This window comes from Lynx canadensis, chromosome B1, assembly GCF_007474595.2.
Source record: "Lynx canadensis isolate LIC74 chromosome B1, mLynCan4.pri.v2, whole genome shotgun sequence".
Lineage (NCBI taxonomy): Eukaryota > Metazoa > Chordata > Mammalia > Carnivora > Felidae > Lynx > Lynx canadensis.
Window position 1 is genome coordinate 42,754,593 of NC_044306.2, and position 21,397 is coordinate 42,775,989.

General features: G+C 36.1%; 1 protein-coding gene across 1 annotated transcript in view; it reads left to right on the top strand.

Moving 5' to 3' along the window:
* The window catches only part of ADAM18 (ADAM metallopeptidase domain 18), a 103,950-nt gene that overhangs the window by 19,765 nt on the left and 62,788 nt on the right, over positions 1-21,397 (top strand). Inside the window, exons 5-6 of the mRNA XM_032592868.1 lie at positions 14,822-14,898; positions 15,369-15,546. Coding sequence (XP_032448759.1) covers positions 14,822-14,898; positions 15,369-15,546 — 255 coding nt within the window. The remainder of the gene's footprint in view (positions 1-14,821; positions 14,899-15,368; positions 15,547-21,397) is intronic.

The window sequence follows — 21,397 nt, forward strand, 5'->3', positions numbered from 1 at the left end:
ACATCAAAGTATGTGCATTTGATTCAATTAAATGCCTTTTCTGCCTCAGTTGATAAGATCACATAAATCTTTTTCAGCCTGTTGATATGATGGACTGCACTGATTGACTTTCAGATATTGAAAACAGTATCACATATCTAGAAAAGCTACAACTTGGTCCTGCTATATAATTCTTTTTATTGGTGACTGGGTTTATTTGCTAATAATTTATTGGTTTTGTTGTTTTTAAAGTTCATGAGAAATATTGGTCTGTGACTCTGTGGCTTTCTTGTTTTGTACTGACTGTCTAATTTTTGTATTAGAGTGATACTGGCCTCATAAAATAAATTGAGAAGTATTACCTTCTCTTCTGTGTTTTGGAAGAAGTTGTTTAAAGTACATGTTCATTCTTAAGATATTTGGTAAAATTCTTTAGTGAAATCCCTGGACCTTTATGTATGTGTATGGTGGGAGATTTTTAATTACCATCTCACTTTATTTAATACTTATGGAAATACCTTATCTGTTTCATATGTATTGTTTTGGTGGTTTGTGTTTTTTAAGGAATTGGTCCATTCCATCTCAGGTATGGAATTTATGGGTATAATTATGTCACAGTCCTTATTATCCTTTTAATGACCACAGGAGTGTTTTGGTTGTAACATGATTAATTGCTGTCTTCTCTCTTCTTAACTTTAACAGTCCTGCTAGAGATTTTTCAATTTATTGAATTTATCAGAGAACCAGTTTTTTTCTTGCTTTTTCCATACTATTGTCTTATTTTCAATGTCATAGCATTTACCTCTTATGTTTATTACTTTCTCCCTTATATCTTACTTTGGGTTTATTTTGTGCTTCTTTTCTATTTGTTGGGGAAAACACTTGTATTTCTACCTGTGACCTCCTTTGTTTCTATTGCAAGCATTTTAGTGCTAAAATTTCCTGCTCAGCACTGCTTTACTGCACTCTGAAACAATGTGTTGTATTTTTATTTTAATAAGGGTATATGTATTTTTTTTTAATTTCCTTTGAGGCTTGTTTGACTCATGTATTTTTTAAAAGTGCATTGTTCAGTTTCCAAGTGTTTGGAGATTTTTCCTGTTGTCTTTGTCAACTGATTTCTAGTTTGATTTCATTATGGTTAGAAAATGTACTCTGTATAATTTCAGATCTTTTAAATTGTGAAGGTTTGTTTTATGGTCCAGTATATTATGTGTGTAGGTAAATGTTCTTAGATACTTATGAAAAAATGTGTATTCCGCTATTGCTGGTGCAGTCTTCCATGAATGTCATATAGATCATTTTGACTGACGCTGTTTCAGTTCTGTATTTTTACTGATTTTCTGTCTAGCACTATCAATAACTGAATGGAGTGCATTGAATTATTTATTATTTTGTTTTTCTATCTTCTCTTTTAGCTGTATCAGTGTTTGCTTCACATATTTTGAAGCTCTATTGTTCGGTGCCTATACATTTAGGATTGCCATGTCTTCTTGATGGATTAATGCTTTCATGAATATGCAGTGAGTCTCCTTGTCCCTAGTAGATTTCTTTGCTAGTAAGTCCACTTTATCTGATATTAATAAAGCCATTCTTTGTCATAGACTCTGGGTCTAGAGTTCTTTCTTGTCTAGCAAGAGAGCGGGACATAGGATTGAAAGCAAGAGATGGCTAATGTCTGGGAAAAGACAAGAGCCCAGATTAAGGGTCCTTGTTCCGTTTTTATTAGGATCAGAAGGCTCACAAACATGATGATGGATGTGCACAAAGGGAAAATGAAACTGTGAACATTAACTCATGGACATGAGGGAAAGGGGGTTTTGAAGATATGCAGAGTTAGGGGTTTGGGTCAATGCAAAACAAAATCCTGGCCCCTGGGCTGTGGGGGTGGAAGGATGTTTACAGCAGACATGAGGTACCACCTCTGTTTACCTAAACTGGTCTAGGGGACAAGAAAGACAGAGCAAGTAACCTCAGGGTCAACAAGGCACCTTTCTTTTGTTAATTAGCTCCTCTCTGGGCAACTTCACCCACAGGGGTCTATAGCCCGATTTACCTGTTTACCAAATTTGGTCCTTCCTTCCTGTGAAAGTACTAAGTTTTCTGCTATAGTACTAAGTTGGTGGGCGCTTCTGCCCTGACTACCTAATCTTGTTTATTTCATATACCTATGTTCTATATTGGGGCCTTTGCCCCGTTCTCTCTATACTGGGGCCTCTGCCCCCCCTTTTATTTATTTAATCTTGTTTACCCAAACTTGGGTGTGAGTGTCCTATGGCTTCGTAATTCTTTATGCCTTGTTAACCCATCAGTGCAGGCTCAGGGAATTCCTAAACTTATTCTCTACAATTCTTCTTTGTTTTATAAATATTTTCATTACATAAATCTTCCATCCTTTTAATTTCAGTCTACCTATGTTATTGTTTGAAGTAAATTTCCTATAGAGAATATTTAGTTGGGCCATGGTGGGTTTTTTTTTCTCGCATCTATCCTAGCATCTGGTATTTTATTTGATGTTTCTATACTCATACATTTAAAGTAATTATTTATATGTTAGAGATTTTGTTTGCCATAATGTACATATATATTTGCCATAATGTACATAATGTAATTATTTATATGTTAGAGATTTTGTTTGCCATAATGTACATATATTTCTGTTTTCTTTTCTATGTTTCTCATTTCTTTGTTCCTCTCTTATTGCCTTCTTCTGCATTACTTGAACATTTTTAGGATTACATTGTGATTTATTTGTAGGGTTTTAAAGTATTTTCCTTATTACAATTTCCTTTTTTTTCTTTTTTTCTTTTTTATTAAAAATTTTTTTAATGTTTATTTATATTTGACAGAGAGAGAGAGAGAGAGACAGAGACAGAGACAGAGCATGAGTGGGGGAGGGTCAGGGAGAGAGGGAGACACAGAATCTGAAACAGGCTCCAGGCTCTGAGCTGTCAGCACAGAGCCCCACACGGGGCTTGAACTCAGGGACAGGGAGATCATGACCTGAGCCAAAGGCAGACACTCAGCCAACTGAGCCACCCAGGTGCCCCAACAACTTTCTTAATGTTTGCTCTAGATATTACAATATACATATATAACTTATAATAGTCTACTATTGTGGAATTTTTACTACTTCAAGTGAATTATCAAAAATTATTTCTATGTAGGTTCCTTTAACCTCTACATTTTTAAGTTATAATTGCCTAAATATCCCTATCTGTATCTTAAGTCACATGATATTGTATGATTTTGCTTCAACTACTAAATATGATTTAAGAAACTCATGAGGGAAACGATAGTCCACTATACTTACTACTATTTTTATCTATTCTGGTTTTCCAGATTCTTGAATTCCATGTCTTTTTGTGATATTAGCTTTCACTTTTGGAATTTCTTTCTGATATTCTTTAAGGGTATGTGTGCTAGTAATAAAGTCTCCTGGTTTTCTTTTGTCTGAGAAAGACTCTCTTTTTCCTTCATTCTTAAAGGATAAACTTTCCAGATACATAGAGTTCATGTTTGACTGTACTTTTCTTTTTCTTTCTTTCTTTCTTTCTTTCTTTCTTTCTTTCTTTCTTTCTTTTCTTTTCTTTTCTTTTCTTTTCTTTTTTTTTATTGTACCTTTTTTTTTTTTTTTAGCACTTGGAAATTGCTGTAGTGTTTCTTTATAGCCTCATTACTTCAGATGTGAAATCTGCTGTCATTCAAATTGGTGTTCCCCTATAGGCTATGTGACATTGCTCTCTGGTTACTTTGAAGATATTTCTATTGGTTTTGTTAATTGTTAATTGTGATGTTTTGTTCCTGTGAGTTATTTTGGGTCCATTCCCTTTGCAGTTTGCTCATCTCACGGAACCCAAGTGTTTATGCCATTTGTTAATTTTGTGAAAGTTTCAGCAGTATTTCTTTTTCTTAATTTTTATTTATATTGGGCACCTGGGTGGCTCAGTCGGTTAAGCATCCAATTTTGGCTCAGGTCATGATGTCATAGTTTGTGAGTTCAAGCCCTGCGTCGAGTTCTGTGCTGACAGCTCAGAGCCTGGAGCCTGTCAGATTCTGTGTGTGTCTCTCTCTCTCTCTGCCCTCCCCAGCTTGCACACTGTCTCTCTCTTTCTCTCGCAAAAATAAATAAACGTTAAAAAATTTATATATATTTTTGTGTGGCAAAAATACTTAACATGAGTTCTATGCTGTTAACAAATCTTATGTATACATTACATTATTATTGAGCATAAGTATGATGTTGTATAGAAGCCACTAGAATTTATTCATCTTGCTTGACTGAAACTTTTTTTTTAAAGTTTATTTACATATTTTTAGAGAGAGAGCGAGAGTGTGCAAGTTGGGGAGGGACAGAGAGAGAGAGAGAGAGAGAGAGAGAGAGAGAGAGGGAGAGAAAATCCCAAGCAGGCTCTGTGCTGTCAGTATAGAGCCCTGATGAGCTGTGAGATCATGACCTGAGCTTAGATCAAGAGTTGGACACTTAACCTACTGAGCCACCCAGGGACCCCTTGACTGAAACTTTCACTACTTAGTAAGTGTCCATTTCAGCATTTCCCCGGTACCTGGAAAGCACCATTTCAGTCTTTGGAGCTATGAATTTGGATGTTTTAAATATTTCACATAAAAGGACTCACAATATTTGTCTTCCTGTAACTGGCTTATTTCACTTAGCATAATGTCCTTGAGGTCCATACATGTTGCATATATTGCAGAATTTAATTGAAGGCTGAATAATATTCCATTAAATGTATATACCACATTTTTTTAACTCTACCTATCTGTTGGTGGACCGTTAGGTAGTTTCCACATCTTGTCTCTTTTGGATAGTGCTGCAACGAACACAGGAATATCAATAGCTCCCCATGATCCTATTTTCAGTTCTTTTGAATAACTACACAGAAATGACATCACTGGATCGTATGCTTATTCTACTTTTAATTTTAAAAATTTTTAATGTTTATTTTTGAAGGGGGGTGGGCAGAGAGAAAGGAAGACACAGAATCTGAAGCAGGCTCCAGGCTCTGAGCTGTCAGCACAGAGCCTGATGCAGGGCTCGAACTCAAGAAATGTGAGAGGGGCGCCTGGGTGGCGCAGTCCGTTAAGCGTCCGACTTCAGCCAGGTCACGATCTCGCGGTCCGTGAGTTCGGGCCCCGCGTCGGGCTCTGGGCTGATGGCTCGGGGCCTGGAGCCTGTTTCCGATTCTGTGTCTCCCTCTCTCTCTGCCCCTCCCCCGTTCATGCTCTGTCTCTCTCTGTCCCAAAAAAAATAAATAAATAAACGTTGAAAAAAAAAATTAAAAAAAAAAAAAAAAAAAAAAAAAAGAAATGTGAGATCATGACCTGAGCTTAAGTCAGACACTTAACTGGCTGAACCACCCAGGCTCCCCTCTACCTTTAATTTTTAGAGGAACTTTCACTCAGTTTTCTATAGCAACTTGCACCATATCATATTCTCACTAATGGTGTACAACAGTTCCAGTTTCTCTACATTTGCCAAGTCTTGTCTATTTTTATATGATCATCACCATCCTAACAGGTGTGAGATGTTATCTCATTGTGATGTTGGCTTGCGTTTCCCTAATAACCAGGGTTGGGTGTATTTTCATATACCTGTTGGCCATTTGTATGTCTTCTTTGGGAAATGTCTGTTCAACAATTTTAACAATGTTAAGTCTTTCAATCCATGGACATGGAATGTCTTTCCATTTGTTTGTGTCTTATTTAATTTCTTTCATCAATACTTTGTAATTTTCAGAGTACAAGTATTTAACCTTAAATTTATCCCTAGGTATTTTATTGGTGTGTGTGTGTGTGTGTGTGTGTGTGTGTGTGTGTGTCATTTCAAATGGGGTTATTTTCTTAATTTTCCTTTTAGATAAGGAAGGTTTTATTTTCATTTTATTTTTTTGTATGTTGATCTTGTGTCCTGCAACTTTACTGAATTTCTTTTGTGTGTGTATGTAAAATCTTTAGGTTTTCTACATATGAGATCACGTCATCAAACAAATACAATTTTTCTTCTTTCTTTCTGACTTGAATGCCTTTTATTTCATTTTCTTATCTAATTACTCTGGCTAGAACTTGCTGTCCTACATTGAATAGAATTGGTGAGATTGGGCATCCTTGCTTTGTTCCTGATCTAAGAGGAAAAGCTTTCAGTTTTTCACTGTTGAATACAATGTTATTTTCATAAATAACATTTCATAAATAGCCTTTTATTATTTTGAGGTAATTTCCTTCTATTCCTAGTTTGTTGAGAGTTGTTATGAAAAGTATGTTGAATTTTGCAAATTCTTTCTCTTACTATTATTCAGATGATCATGTGATTTTTATCCTCTACACTGTTAATGTGGTTTATCAAATTAATTGATTTTTGTGCATTAAACCATGCTAGCACTGCAGGGATAATCTAACTTGGTCTTGATGTAAAATAATTTTACATTTTTTGGATTACATTGGATTTGGTTTACTGGTATTTTGTTGAGAATTTGCGTCTGTATTCATGAGGGCTTTTGACTTGTAGTTTTCTTGTGGACTGTGTGTATGGCTTTTAAATCAGTGTAATGATGGCCTCGTAAAATAGTTTGGAAATGTTCCCTCCTGTTTAATGTTTTTGGGGACAGTGTGGGAAAGATTGTTGTAATTCTTACTTAGGTGTTTGGGAGAGTTCATCAGTGATGTCATTTGGTTTTAGGCTTCTCTTTGTTATGAAGTTTTGATTACTGATTCAGAGTCCATACTAGTTGTAGGTTTGTTCAGATTTTCTGTTTCTTCATGATTCGGTTTTGGTAGGTCATATGTTTCTAAGAACATGCCCATTTTCTATGATATCCAGTTGTTGGTGTATAATTATTAATAGTATTCTCTTTTGATCTTTGCTTTCATATCTGATTTTATTTATTTGTGTCTTCTCTTTTTTCTTAATCTACCTGGGGGTTTGTCAGTTTTGTTTATCAAGTTGTTCAAAGAAACAACTCTTATTAGTTCCATGATTTTTTCTATTGTTTTCTTAATTTTTTACTTTTTATTTTCTTTATTTCTTCTCTGACCTTTGTTATTTCTCTCTTTCTGATACTTTGGCCTTAGTTTATTCTTCTATTTTTAGTTCTTTGATGTGTGAAGTTAGTTTATGGATTTGAGATCTTCTTTTTCTTCAAGTATGTGTTTACCAACACATAGATCAATGGATCACATAGATTACAGACACCTAGATCAATGGAGCAAAATGGAGAACACAGAAATAAACCCACAATTATATGGTCAATTCATCAATGACCACAGAGGCAAGAATACACAATGGGGAAAAGACAATCTGTTCTTTAAATATCTGGTAGAATTCTCCTGGGAAGCCATCTGACCCTGGACGTTTCTATGTTGGGAGGTTTTTACTTACTGATTAAATTTCTTTACTGGTTATAGGTCTGTTCAAATTTTCTATTTCTTCCTGTTTCAGCTTTGGTAGTTTGTATATTTCTAGGGACTTACCCATTTCTTCCAAAGAGCCCAGTTTGTTGGCATATAAATTTTCATAATATTCTCTTATGATTGTTTGTATTTCTCTGGTGTTGGTTGTGATCTCTTCTCTTTCATTCATGATTTTAATTATCTGAGTCCTCTTTTTTTTTTTTTTCATATGTCTGGCTAAGGGTTTACCACTTTCATAAATTCTTTACAAGAAACAGCTCTTAGTTTTGTTGATCTATTCTACTAGGTTTTTTTATGTTTCTATATCATTTATTTCATCTCTAATTTTTATTATTTCCATTTTTCTCCTGGCTTTATGCTTTATTTGCTCTTCCTTTTCTTGTATAAGGTTAGGTTAACAATTTGGACTTTTCTTTTTTCTTGTTATAGGCCTGTGTTGCAATCTACTTTGCTCTTAGGACACCTTTGTTGTATATCAAAGGGTTTGGACTGTCATGTTTCCATTTTCATTTGCTTCCATGTATTTTTTTTTTAATTTTTTTTTAATGTTTATTTATTTTTGAGACAGAGAGAGACAGAGCATGAATGGGGGAGGGGCAGAGAAAGAGAGGGAGACACAGAATCAGAAGCAGGCTCCAGACTCTGAGACATCAGCCCAGAGCCCAACGCAGGGCTTGAACTCACGGACCACGAGATCGTGACCCAAGCTGAAGTCAGACGCTTAACCGACTGAGCCACCCAGGTGCTCCAGCTTCCATGCATTTCTTAATTTCTTCTTTAATTTCCTGGTTAACCCATTCATTCTTTAGTATGATGCTCTTTGACCTCAATGTATTCCTGGTCTTTCCGAATTTTTTCTTGTGGTTGACTTCAAGTTTAATAGCATTGTGGTTGGAAAATATGCATGGTATGATTTCAGTCTTTTTGTAGATGTTGAGTGCTGATTTGTGACCCAGTACATGATCTATTCTGGAGAATGTTCCATGTGTACTTGAAAAAAATGTATATTCTGCTGCTTTAGAATGAAATGTTCTGGGGGCACCTACGTGGCTCAGTTGGTTAAGTGTCTGACTTTAGCTCAGGTCGTGATCTCACAGTTAGTGGGTTCGAGCCCAGCATTGGACTCTGCTGACAGCTCAGAGCCTGGAGCCTGCTTCTGATTCTGTGTCTCCTCTCTCTCTGCCCCTCCCCAGCTCTCTCTCTCTCTCTCAAATAAATAAACATTAAAAAAATTTAGAATGGAATATTCTGAATATATATGTTGAGTCCATCTGGTCAAATTTATTATTCAAAGCATTGTTTCCTCGTTGATTTTCTGCTTAGATGATCTGTCCATTTCTGTAGGTGGAGTGTTAAAGTCCCCTACTATTATTTTATTATTATCAATGAGTCTCTTTTTGTTTGTCATTATTTGATTTCTATATTTGGGTACTTTCTAGTTGAGGCCATAAATATATACAATTGTTAGATCTTCCTGATTGATAGATTTCTTAACTATGATATAGTGCCCTTCTTCATCTCTTGTTACAGATTCAACTTAAAATCTAGTTTGTCTGATATAAGTGTGGCTACTCTAGATTTCTTTTAGTGTCCGTTAGCATGACGGACATCATGGTTGCATCCCTTCAATTTCAATCTGCAGGTGTCTTTAGGTCTAAAATGAGTCTCTTGTAGACAACATATAGATGGTTATTTTTTATCCATTCACATACCCTATAGCTTTTATTGGAGCATTTAGTCCATTTACATTCAGAGTGATTATTGATAGATATAAATTTAGTGCCATTGTGTTACCTGTAAAGTTGGTGTTTCTAGTGATGTCCTCTGTTCCTCTAGTCTTTGTTGCTTTTGATCTTTCTTTCCCACACAAAGAGTCCCCTTCAATATTTCTTGCAGATCTGGTTTAATGGTGACAAACTCCTTTAGTTTTTATTTATCCGGGAAACTATTCTCTCTCCTTCTATTCCAAATGACCACCTTGTGGAATAAAGTGTTCTTGGCTGAATATTTTCCCATTCAGCATGTTGAATACATCTTGTCACTCCTTTCTGGACTGCCATGTTTCTGTGGATAGATCTGCTATGAACCTGATATGTTTTCCCTTGTAGGTTAAGGACTTTTTTTTTAACCTTGCTGCTTTCAGGATTCTTTCCTTGTCTGTGTGTTTTGTTAATTTGACTATGATATATCTTGGTGTGGGCCAGCTTTTATTGAATTTGATGGGAGTTCTCTGTGCCTCTTGAATTTTGATGTCTATTTTCTTCCCAAGATTAGGTAGATTTTGAGCTATTATTTGCTTCTGCCCTCTTTCCCTCTCTTTTTGTGGGACTCCTATGATACGAATATTACTATGCTTTAAGGAGACACTGAGTTCCCTAAGTCTACATTCGTGATCCAATAATTTTCTTTCCCTCTTGTTTACAGCTTTATGATTTTCCATCATTTTATCTTCTATATCACTGAATTGTTCTTCTGCTCTCTGCTTCATCCATCCTCATTGTCATTGTATCTAGTCAGTTTTGCACGCAGTTGTAGTATTTTTTATTTTGGCCTGACTAGGTTTAGTTCTTTTATCTCTGCAGTAGGGGATTCTCTACAGTCTTCTATGCTTTTCTCAAGCCCAGCTAGTATCCTTATTTACTATCTTTTTGTTTTTTGTTTTTTTGTTTTTGTTTGTTTTTAATTCTGGTTCAGGCATTTTACTTATATCAGTCTTGATTAAATCCCTGGCCATTACATCTTCCTGTTCTTTTTGGGGGGTCACTTCCTACATCTTGTCATTTTTTCTAGGTCATTGTTTTTTTTAGTAGTTGTTAGGAAAGCCTGTTATATTCCTGCTTCTGAGAATAGTGGCTATATTAAGAAGAGGTCCAATACTTTCTTGGGTCTGGTGCTTCAGGAGGTGTTTCAGAGTGTGCACTCTGCTGTTGTGTTTTGGCTGCTCCTTCCCTTAGGTCAATCCTCTGCAGAGTTTCTCCTTGCCTGCAGTAGGGGTGTTTGGACCTCATCCACTGTGTGGAAATTTTTAAGTAGGTGTGTTTGGTCTGCTTGTTAAACGAAGCTAGATTCTATTCCCCCTAGAGCTGAAGCTTTGCAGCACTCTCTGTTTAGTAGACTTGGTGTGTGCAAGGTGTTTGTGCTGGTCTTCTGGGAGAGATACGCAGACTTGCCCTAGTAGACATGTGCCTGCAGGGTGCAGTGGGGTGGGGCTTGGTGTAAGCAGGCTATGGCTTCCACTGTGGGATGCTGTGTTGCTCGTTGACCTGGTCAGTGCTATTGGATGTGGGGGAAATGGCTTCACTCTACTCTCTAGTTTCTGGAGTGGGTAGTTTCTGCCTGCCACTCTTCAGGAAGCCCTCATAGAAGAGCAAACAATCACCCCTCATGTGTCCCTGGCCTCTGTCAGATCCTTGCCTTTACCCTGTCTGTGTCTGAGCTGTATGCCTGCCAGGTGGCACAGTATTCTTGTGATTTATCTCAGGTGTGTATCTGTTTTTTAAAACTTTGCATTTGGGGGAACTATGTGGCACAGTTCCACACTGATCTCTGGGGAGGGTCTCACCACACTGTGCTAGTTTACCCTCATGCTAGTTTACCCCATAAAGGGAGTTGCATGACCATGCAGTGGTTTAGAATTTATGGTAAAGCATAACAAAAAGCTGGCACCAGGGTTTGCTGCTTTCAGCTGATGTCTCTGTTCCTGTGCTACTCAATAGAGCAGTACTTTGACACTGCCAGTTCTTTTGTCCCCAGAGAGGCAGTGCCACCCCTCCTAAATGCACTCCAAGAAGGGGAACTGTTTCTCCCTATGTGACCCAGGGATCCTCAGACCATGCTTTCCCTTCCAGGTCTCTGTCTTCCATCCCCACTGGAGCACTACTAAGCCTCTTGGGCATGACCCCAGTGATTTAAGGGACTTCTAATACTTCAGACTTTGTACTCTACTGTTTATATAAGCTTGTGGCTGGCATTCAGCCCCTGTCCCTATCCTAGTCAGTGGTTTTGGGGAAGAATTTTTCTTGTGCAGTTGCCTATGTGTGCTTTCTTTCCTCCGACCCCTCCCGTCTCCTCCCCTTCCATCCCCTCCCCTCCCTTCCCCTCCCCTGTCCTGTCCCGTCCTGTGATCAGGGCTCTCCCCTTTGCGGCACCTGCTGTTCTTTTCTCCCCCAAATCAACTCTTTGCAGTTCCTACCTTCCACGATGTGGCTGTTTTTCTCCCTTTAGATGTTGAGTTTGTTCTCTCAATTTGAATTCTTGGGTGTTCAGAATGGGTGTTGATATTTATCTGGCTGTGTTTGAGGTATGAGGCAAGCTTAGAGTCCCCTTACTCCAAGATCTCAACTCCTTCCTCTGTTTGGTACTTTTAAAAAATATTTTCTGTCTCTGAAAATTGTAATTGAAATTGTCAATTTGTTCATGCATTGTCCTCTTGACCTCAGTGAACATTTTAAATTCTCTGTGAGGTAAATTATTTAATTTTATTTAATTAGCATCCATTTCTGGAGATATCTTTTTCCTTTATTTGAAATGTCTTTTCCTGATTACTCATTTATTTGACTCTCTGTTTTGGTATCTGCTCATTAGACAAATTAGTTGCTTTGCCCAGTCTTCACTGACAGGCCTTGTACAGAAAAGTATCTCAACAAGTCATCCTGTCCAATCATTTGGGGGGCCTCTACCGAATCTTTTTCTCTCCAGGGGGAAACATGCATCTGTGCTTTTTCCTGCTCTGTGTTGATCAGGAGAGAGGATTAGTAGCATCTACCCTCACAAGCTGCCGCCTCTATTCTCACCCAAGCAACTATATTGTGCTTGGCCCATCTGTGTTCCAGGATTGGTGAGAAAGATGCCAGTTCTTTTGGCAGTTTTGGTGAAGTAGGGAAACTACATGTATGGATCAACTTTTTCCTTCCTCAAGGAGAAGCAGAGCTGGCATCTTTTTGTCCACTTATTCTGTGCTTAGTGGGGACATGGGGGAGAAACCCATGGTGTCTACTAGCCCAAGTCTCTATCTCCATTGTTGCCTGGATGGCCAGATCGTGCTGAACCTATTAGAGCTCCAAGACCAGTGAAATGGGTTCTAGTTCTTTAGGTAGCCCCTTCAGAAAAATTGGGGCTCTAGACATGAGGACAAACCTGTTTCATGCTCTGGGTTAGGCTGGGAGCTAGAGGGCCATTGTTTTGTGATCATATAGCAGTGCTCTGGGGCAGTATCCCTATTGAAAGGGGATACCAAATCTCTATATTGGCTTTGGTGAGTCTGATTTTGCATTTTCCCAGAGTGTGCCCCTACACACTTTTTAATTAGTTTAATTAGCTTTTTAATTAGTTTCAGATTTCTTATAAAAGAAATTTGTCTGTGAATTGTTGCTGAATTCATTTGTTTTTGAAGGGGTGGGGGGTGGGGGTCTAAGGTTTCCTACTCTGCCATCTTCCTGACCAGAATTTTAGCTTTTATTTCTTTGAATACTTTTTCAGCCCTATATTCTTTCTGTTCTTTTCCTCAGATTCTGATACTTATTTTAGATCTCTTGTTATCGTTCCACGGGTCCTTGGGGCTCTGTTTATTTTCTTAGTTCCTTTGTCTCTGTTATATATATTGAGTAAATTCTATTGATCTCTTCTCAAGTTCATTGATTCTATCCCTTGCCATCTCCACTTTACTTATCAGTCTATCAAATATGTTTTTTGTAGATTTGTTTATTCTATTTTTTAGTTCTAATATTTTTTATCTGTTTTTATGGCTTCCATTTATTTTCTGATATTTTCTGTTCTTTAATTTTTTTCAAGATTATTTGTAATTGTTTACTGAAGCAATACTATCACAGCTACTTTAAAATCTTCATTAGTTCCAACATGTGGCTTATCTCAATATTGTTATCAGTTGGTTTTCTTTTCCCATTCTTGTGATTTTTATGGTTCTTGGTGTAATGTGTGATTTTTGGTTGTGTCCTTGACATTCAAATCTATTGTTAAGAGACAGTAACCCAAGTTTAGATTTAGTGTGGTTTGTTGTGCCAATGACAATTTCACTTTTGAGGTGCTTTTAATGTTACTCTATTGTGATTCAGAAGCTCCTACTGGATCTCTGCTGATACAGCCTATAGTGGTAAAAGGTACTTTCCTGGGCCACTTTGTATTACTAGGTGGGGTTGGGTGATGAAGGTCCCATGGGATAGAGAGCATTTACTCTGGCTCTTCTCTAGCACTGTCAGTGCACTTCTCACTCTGGTAGTGCCCCTGGGTGAGGAAAGTTCCTATCTGGAAATTCTTGTCCTTTGTGTTGGGGGTGTTGAGAATTATTTCATGAGGCTCATTTTCTCCCACTGGTGCAAAGCCAGGAGCTACAGAGACTGAATTGCTTTCTGCCGCTGGGTAGAGGATTTGGACATGGTCTGTATTCCACCTTTTTGTGAGGGCTTGTAGCATAGTCTGTTGGAACTAGTGCAGACAGAGGTGGCTGCTGCTGTTCCTTAGCATGGGGCAGGGTATGCCCTGCCACTGTCAGTGGGTGGGGAATAGGAGTTAAGCCTAGTTTTGAGAAAAAGTGAATGGTTACTGATGGACATGTATATCTGGGAGCTAATAGCATATAAACAAATTTATGGTAGAGAATGTGATGATACTTTTCATTGCACAACATTAACAAAGGAACAGGATTGACTCTAGTTATCACTAGATTTTTAAGGGAAGAAAGGGAATATTCACTGAATGAGAATATTAGGGGAGATCCTGGGAAGACTAATGCTGTGAACATCTAGAGGGAGAAGAGCTTGAACTAGTGATGGTGAGCTATATAGATTAAATAATATGGTGAGATATTAAAGAGAAATAAAACTGAGGAAATCTCAGTTAACATGCTTTTGGGTAACTTGGAAAAGAGAAGTGAAATGTTCACATTTGAAGTCACATTGATGCCGCTAATTACATTAAATTAGCAGCTATAGATTATACATTCAAGAAATGTACTCAAATAAAAAAATTTAAATAACCTGACAAAAAGAGAAAAACTCCAGCTGAATCATTAAAAATAATACTGTAAAAACTAAGATCATAACACAGAGTCAAGATTAAAAATACAATGATCATATTTGAAAGAATCAAAGTTTACAAGTTAGAAAAAAAACAAGAAAAAATGTGGCTGAGAAAGAAAAGACACAGATAAGAAAGTTATTCATCAAAAATTAAATATTCTAGCAGTAAGTTATTTTGGGGAGGACAGAAGTAATGATTATTTATAATCTAAAGAGGGTTAAAAGAGATTGTGCATAGATAACAAGGAAATGGAATGCCTGGTAAATAATATTATGGTGATGACTAAATCTGAATGTTTGATGATGTCTAGGAAGTAAGGTAAACCTAAAACTTTATTTACAAATCACTCATGAATGTATCTTCATATGCTTCTGTTTAGGGCCATTGCTTTTATCAAGGATACACCGCAGAGATTCCAAAATCAGTTGTGACACTTAGCACTTGTTCTGGACTCAGGTACTGGCATATTCCAGAGATGTACATGATTGACAATCTTGTGTGATCCTTTAATTTTTAGAAACATCTTAAAGGATAGAGTGAAGGCAAAGAAAATAGACTTTGATTGTGTTTCTGCTCATATACTTTCTTTTCTCCCCCTCTCTTATCATTTTTCCTTTTCTCCTTGTCTCTGTCCCAGGCTTGCAGTCTTAAAATTTATGCAGGAACCACCCCCACCCCCAGTATGAAGAATATTCACATTCCTCAGTCACACTAAAACCACAATGAATCCTAAATGGCATAGTAGGCAAAAAAGGTATAAAATAAAGTTTGAAAGTCTGTCCATGTAAGAAGGGATGATTCTTCGACATCAGACTGCAAAGACAACTGTTAAATTTCTATAAAATGTTATTTAATTGTGATTTACATTTCTTAGTGGGGAGTCTATATTATCTTTTTATTTCTTTTTTGTGTGTTTAAATATCTAGGGGATTATTGCAGTTGGAGAATGTCAGTTATGGCATTGAACCATTGGAATCTGCAGTTGCATATGAGCATATGCTTTATCAAATAAATAATGATAAAGTTGATTTTTCTCCCTTACAAGAAAATTATTCTATCACCCAATTGGTAGATCCATCCTACAGGATTCTTGTGAAATCAGAAGTAAGTAACCCCTTTTATGAAATCTTCATTGTGTTACTTCTAGTAAATTTATTCATGTTGGGAATTGACTATATTAAAACCTTCTGTTGTAAGATATTGATTTTTAAATGTATTTTGATGTTTAGTCAGATAATATTTACAAACTGTAATAGGTATAAACACACATAATTTAAAAATCAAAGTACTCACATTTCCGTAATTGAAAGTGTATTTCATGCATATAAAAAGTTTCATTGTCACTGAATTTGCATACTACTAATACAATGATATCCAAATCTGCTGATTATTAATTTGTCTGCATTTTCCTTACCAGAAAATTTTTCTTTATTATTTTTATTAAAAATTTAAAATTAGAACAGAGGGAAAAAAATTGTCCCAAAGGTCATCATCTCAAAATAGTGCTAGAAGTTTGGATTATCTGTTCTAATTATTTTTATATATCTAGTTATAAATGTAGATTTATAAATATGTAGATAATTTTTAAACAAAAAATTGTATAACCACAAATGCTTTGAAATTTCCTTTTTGCTATCAAAAGGAAAATACACATTATATTACATTTATTATTATTTACAATTAAATAATATTTGGGTTAGCATCTATTAAAATATTAAACATATGCATATGTAAGGATAATAAGAATGGGCCCTCATGTTATTTTCTAAAGATAAATGCAGTTGTGGAATCCATTATCATCATTTTGATGTATGGTATTTTATAGTTTTCATATATATGCATAAACTTGAAATGTGTATATTTTATAAAATTATGCCATTTTTGCATATTTATATTTTTATATTAAGTAATCCATCTGCATGAGTTTACAATAGTTTTGAACAATTACACTTTGATTATAAATGCTCACACTTAAGGTAGGCATATTTCAAAGGCTTTTTCATGTGTGTGTGTGTGTATGCATATATATATACACATACACACACATATATATACACATATATTTGTATATATAGGATATATATGTATATATCCTAACTTTTCATATATATATATGTATATATAGGGTTTATATAGGATATATATGTGTATATCCTAACTTTACATATATATGTACTTTTCATATATATATATGTATATATATACTTTTCATATATATATATATATACTTTTCATATATATATATATATGTGTGTGTGTGTGTGTGTGTACATGTCTGTGTGTATATACCTCCTAACTTCCTCCTTAAGAATGTTTATACAACTTTACTTTTATCATCATGGTTAAATAAATGAATCTCTGTCCACATATTCTCATCATAATTGGATATCACACTGAAGACAAGCAAAACAAAATAGTTAGGAATGAAACCTGAACTGAATTTATAATGAACTCCATCTCCCTGTTGCTTTAATTTGCTTTTGTTTATTTTGACAAAGTTAGTAGTATGAATACAGATTGATAAAACTGTACTTCCAGAAACTTAAAAAATGATGAAGTATAAACATATATAGAGATGAAAATTTCATTTTTAGTGAAACTAAGAAATGACCCCAAACTTTATGCTAGCTCTGGAAACTGTCTGCATGTTGTAATACAACATTAGACACAATTAAGACAATTTTCACCACTGAAATAGAGCACTATCATATATGTAAATTGGAAAGCTTTAAAAGATTCCATGAATACTTTGCCGTGGCAGAAGAAGAACCTGAAAGGATGGACATAACTTTGGAAAAGACAAATAACAACACTTGAAGCCATCAACCACTTGGCAGAGATTAGACAAGATAGAGGTAACATACAGTCCCAGCTGCCTTGGCTTGAATTCCAAGTCTATTAGTTTTAGCCACAATAACTTGGGAAAGTAACATAACCTTTATGTGTTTAAATTTTCTTATCTGTAAAAAAAATAAATAAATAAAAGTAAACATAATACTTAGCTCATACAGTTATTTCAAAGACTAAGTTTATAAATGGAAATTACTTAGCATAGTGTGTGGACAAATAAAAAAGTGATCAATAAATATTATTGTTACTGCTATTCATATTTGCTCACAATATTTTCTAATGTAGTGGACAAGGTAATTGGGGGTGATTATGTAAAACTTGGGTGCAGAACAAATGTAATGATCAAGTAAAATAGAGACAGAAATTTCAGAATTTAAGAAGAAACCAGGGATGCCATTGCAGGATTGGAGATAAGTGAGTAATTGTTACATGTTTGTGAAATTTATATCTTTCATGAAGTAACTCAATTGCTTTTTATCCTGAATTTGATAGGCTTAGATCTATAGGTTTAGTTAAGTTTGTTTTCACATGACTAGTGCTTTTACAAGCACAGATATACAAAATAACTATCTTCACTATATCAGATTTTAATAAGGAACAGAAAATAATATACAACCTTATGTTTTAGGTATATTTTTATATTTTTGAAAGTAAACAGAAATGAACTCATAAACAAGGTAAATACCTTCACTATAACCAGAGTTGAAAAGTAGAATAAAAACCAAACAATATGGTAAAGGGCTTATTTGTTAAAAGCATTTTGGGCACATGTTTTACCCCTGTTCCTTCCTTAAACCCCCCCTACAAATTAAAAGTGATTTTTAAAATGACCAAAAGACATACAAACACAAAAAGAACAGGAAAGGAATAATAATCAAAATTGAATAGCTCATTTAAAAATCTAAATCCTTGAGGCACCTGGGTGGCTCAGTTGAGTAAGCATCCTACTTCAGCTCAGGTCATGATCTCAACGTTCTGGGTTCCCATGTCCAACTTTGTGCTGACAGCGTGGAGCCTGCTTTGGATTCTCTGTCTCCTTCTCTCTCTGCCCCTCCTCCACTAGCATGCATGCTCTTTCAAAAATAAACACACATTAAAAGAAAATCTTAGGGGCGCCGAGGTGGCTCAGTCGGTTGAGCGTCCGACTTCGGTTCAGGTCATGATCTCACAGTTCGTGAGTTTGACCCTGCGTCAGCACAGAGCTGACAGCTCAGAACCTGGAGCCTGCTTCAGATTCTGTGTCTCTCTCTCTGCCCCATCCCCACTCATGCTCTGTCTCTGTCTTAAAAATAAATAAAACATTAAAAATAAATAAATAAATATTAATCCTAAACAGGTAATTCGGATAGGCTATAGAAAACTTGAAATATACACCAGTACTTAAAAAGAAAAAGTTTATTTATTTATTTTTGAGAGAGTGAGAGAACATGAGCAGGGGAGGAGCAGAAAGGGAGAGAGAGAAGAGAGAATCCCAAGCAAGCTCCAAGCTGTCAGTGCAGAACCCGATGTGGGGCTTGATCTCGTGGACCATGAGATCATAACCTGAGCCAAAATAAAGAGTTGGACGCTTAACTGACTGAGCCATGTAGGTACCCCCAATAATGAATATAGGCGTCTTGGCCCCCAAATCACCTATAAAAGTAGAGAAACAAACTGACTTTAGCCTTAGCCAAATGAAGTGCTTATAAGATAGTGCAGTGTATATCTAGGATGTATAGAGTGACTTCTCTGGAAGGTATAAAAATCCCAACAATTTTTGTCTAGTCAAGTTGCCATTATAATATAAAAGCATTCATACTTTTTCAAGAATTTTAAGACTATAATATCTATGTGACTTTGAGGAAATATGGCTTAAATCAGTACAGCAATACAAGAATGAAACAATTTAACAGATTTATGTAGAAAACCACAGGACGGTATTGTATCAGTAGTTCCAGAAATATCATTTGGCCAAATTCAACACCCATTCATGATAAACTAGGGAGTAGAAAACTTCCTTGATCTGTTCGTGCCCCCTCACATGAGCAAACAATAGGAAGACAGCTATCTGCAAACTAGGAAGAGTGTTTGTTGTTTAAGCAACCTCGTCTGGTATATTTGTTAAGAACCTGAACTGACTAAAACAGCCTATAAGATTAGGAATAATGCGAGACTGTCTGCCCTCACTATTTCCAGCCACTTTTTTCCGTAGAGTTACTAGAGAGTGCAACAGGAGAAAGAATGATAAAGGACATACGTTTTTGAAAGAAAAAAAATTCTCTTTTTTTAAGTGACTTAACTCCATACATAGAAAATACTAAAGAATCTCCACCAAAGCTATCAGGACTAATAAGAGAGTCTGGGAGCGCCTGCGTGGCTCAGTTAGTTGAGCGCCCGACTCTTGATTTGGGCTCAGGTCATGATCTCATGGTTCTTGAGTTCAGACCCCACATTGGGCTCTGCACTGACGGTGCGGAGCCTGCTTGGGACTCTTTCTCCCTCTCTCTGCCCCTCCCCCACTCATGTGCCTGTGTGTGCATGCGCTGTCTCTCATGATAAATAAATAAACTTTTTAAAAAAAGAGAGTCTAGGGGCGCCTGGGTGGCGCAGTCGGTTAAGCGTCCGACTTCAGCCAGGTCACGATCTCGCGGTCCGTGAGTTCGAGCCCCGCGTCGGGCTCTGGGCTGATGGCTCGGAGCCTGGAGCCTGTTTCTGATTCTGTGTCTCCCTCTCTCTCTGCCCCTCGCCCGTTCATGCTCTGTCTCTCTCTGTCCCAAAAATAAATAAACGTTAAAAAAAAAAAAAAAAAAAAGAGAGTCTAGCAAAGTCACAGGAAAGAAAGAAATTGATGTTGTTGTTTATTTTCCTCAAATTGATCTGTAAATTCAGTGTAATCCCAATCAAAATTTCAGAAAACATTTTATGGAAATTGGGTCTCAAATGCATAAGGAGAGATATAAGTAACCTAGAATAATCACACAGTTTTAAACAGAACAAGATGAAAGACTTAACATTACTTTTTCTTAAAGGGCCAGAGTGTAAATGTGTTAGGTTTGTGGGGCAGATGGTTTGTTGCAAGTTATAACACTGAGCGTTTTTGCAAGAAAACAGCGTCTGTAGAGGATATATAAATAAATGGGTATGCCTAGGTTACAATAAAACATATATATTTTTTTGTAAAACAGGTGGCTGTATCTCGGGCCATAGTTTGCTGACCCCTGGTATAGAGGTGCATATTGTGTTAGTGATATAAATGTAGGTATATAGGTCAGTATATCAGAATAGATCAGAAATAGACCCACATGCTATTGGCTGATTGATTTTCCACAAGGGTGCTAAGGACTCTGAAAAACTAAAGAATACTCCCTTCAACAAGCAGTGCTGAAAGACTGGATATTCACATGAAATAAAATGAATTTTGGCCCCTATTCAGAAAAATTGAATTAAAGCATAGACTTAATTAAAAGTCAAAGCTAAACATAAAATTTCTGGTAGGGAATTTAGGAGAAACTAAATTAATGAGCAGTAAGCCTGTGAAAGATGGTCAGTATCATTCAACATCAGGGAATTGCAAATTAAAACATAAATGAGATTTCAGTATGGACCAACAGGAATGAATACAATGAAGAAGATGGATAATATCAAATACAGGCAAAAATGTGGAGTAATTGGCACTCTTTTTTAGTTCTTGATAAAATGCAGAATAATCAAACTGCTTTAGAAAGCAATCTGGCACTTTGGCATTATATTACACATCCACACTTACCATATGACTTAGGTATTCCACTTTTAAGATTTTCCAAGAAAAAGTAAAGAACGTACTTGCACAAAGACCTCTATATGGATATTCATAGCAGCTTTATATATAATAGCTAAAATGTCTAAATAATCCAAGTGATCATCAACAGGTAAATGTATTAACAAATTGGGATATATTTCTAAAATGGCATACTATTTTAATAAACACTAATGCGTTAATAATCACAACATAATGGATAAATGCTGAGTGAAAGAAGCCAGATGTAAAAAAGTATGTGACATATGATTCCAGTTTTATGAAATTCTAGAATAGATTATTCTACCCTATGGTGAGAGAAAGCAGATCATTGATTGCCTTGAGCCATAT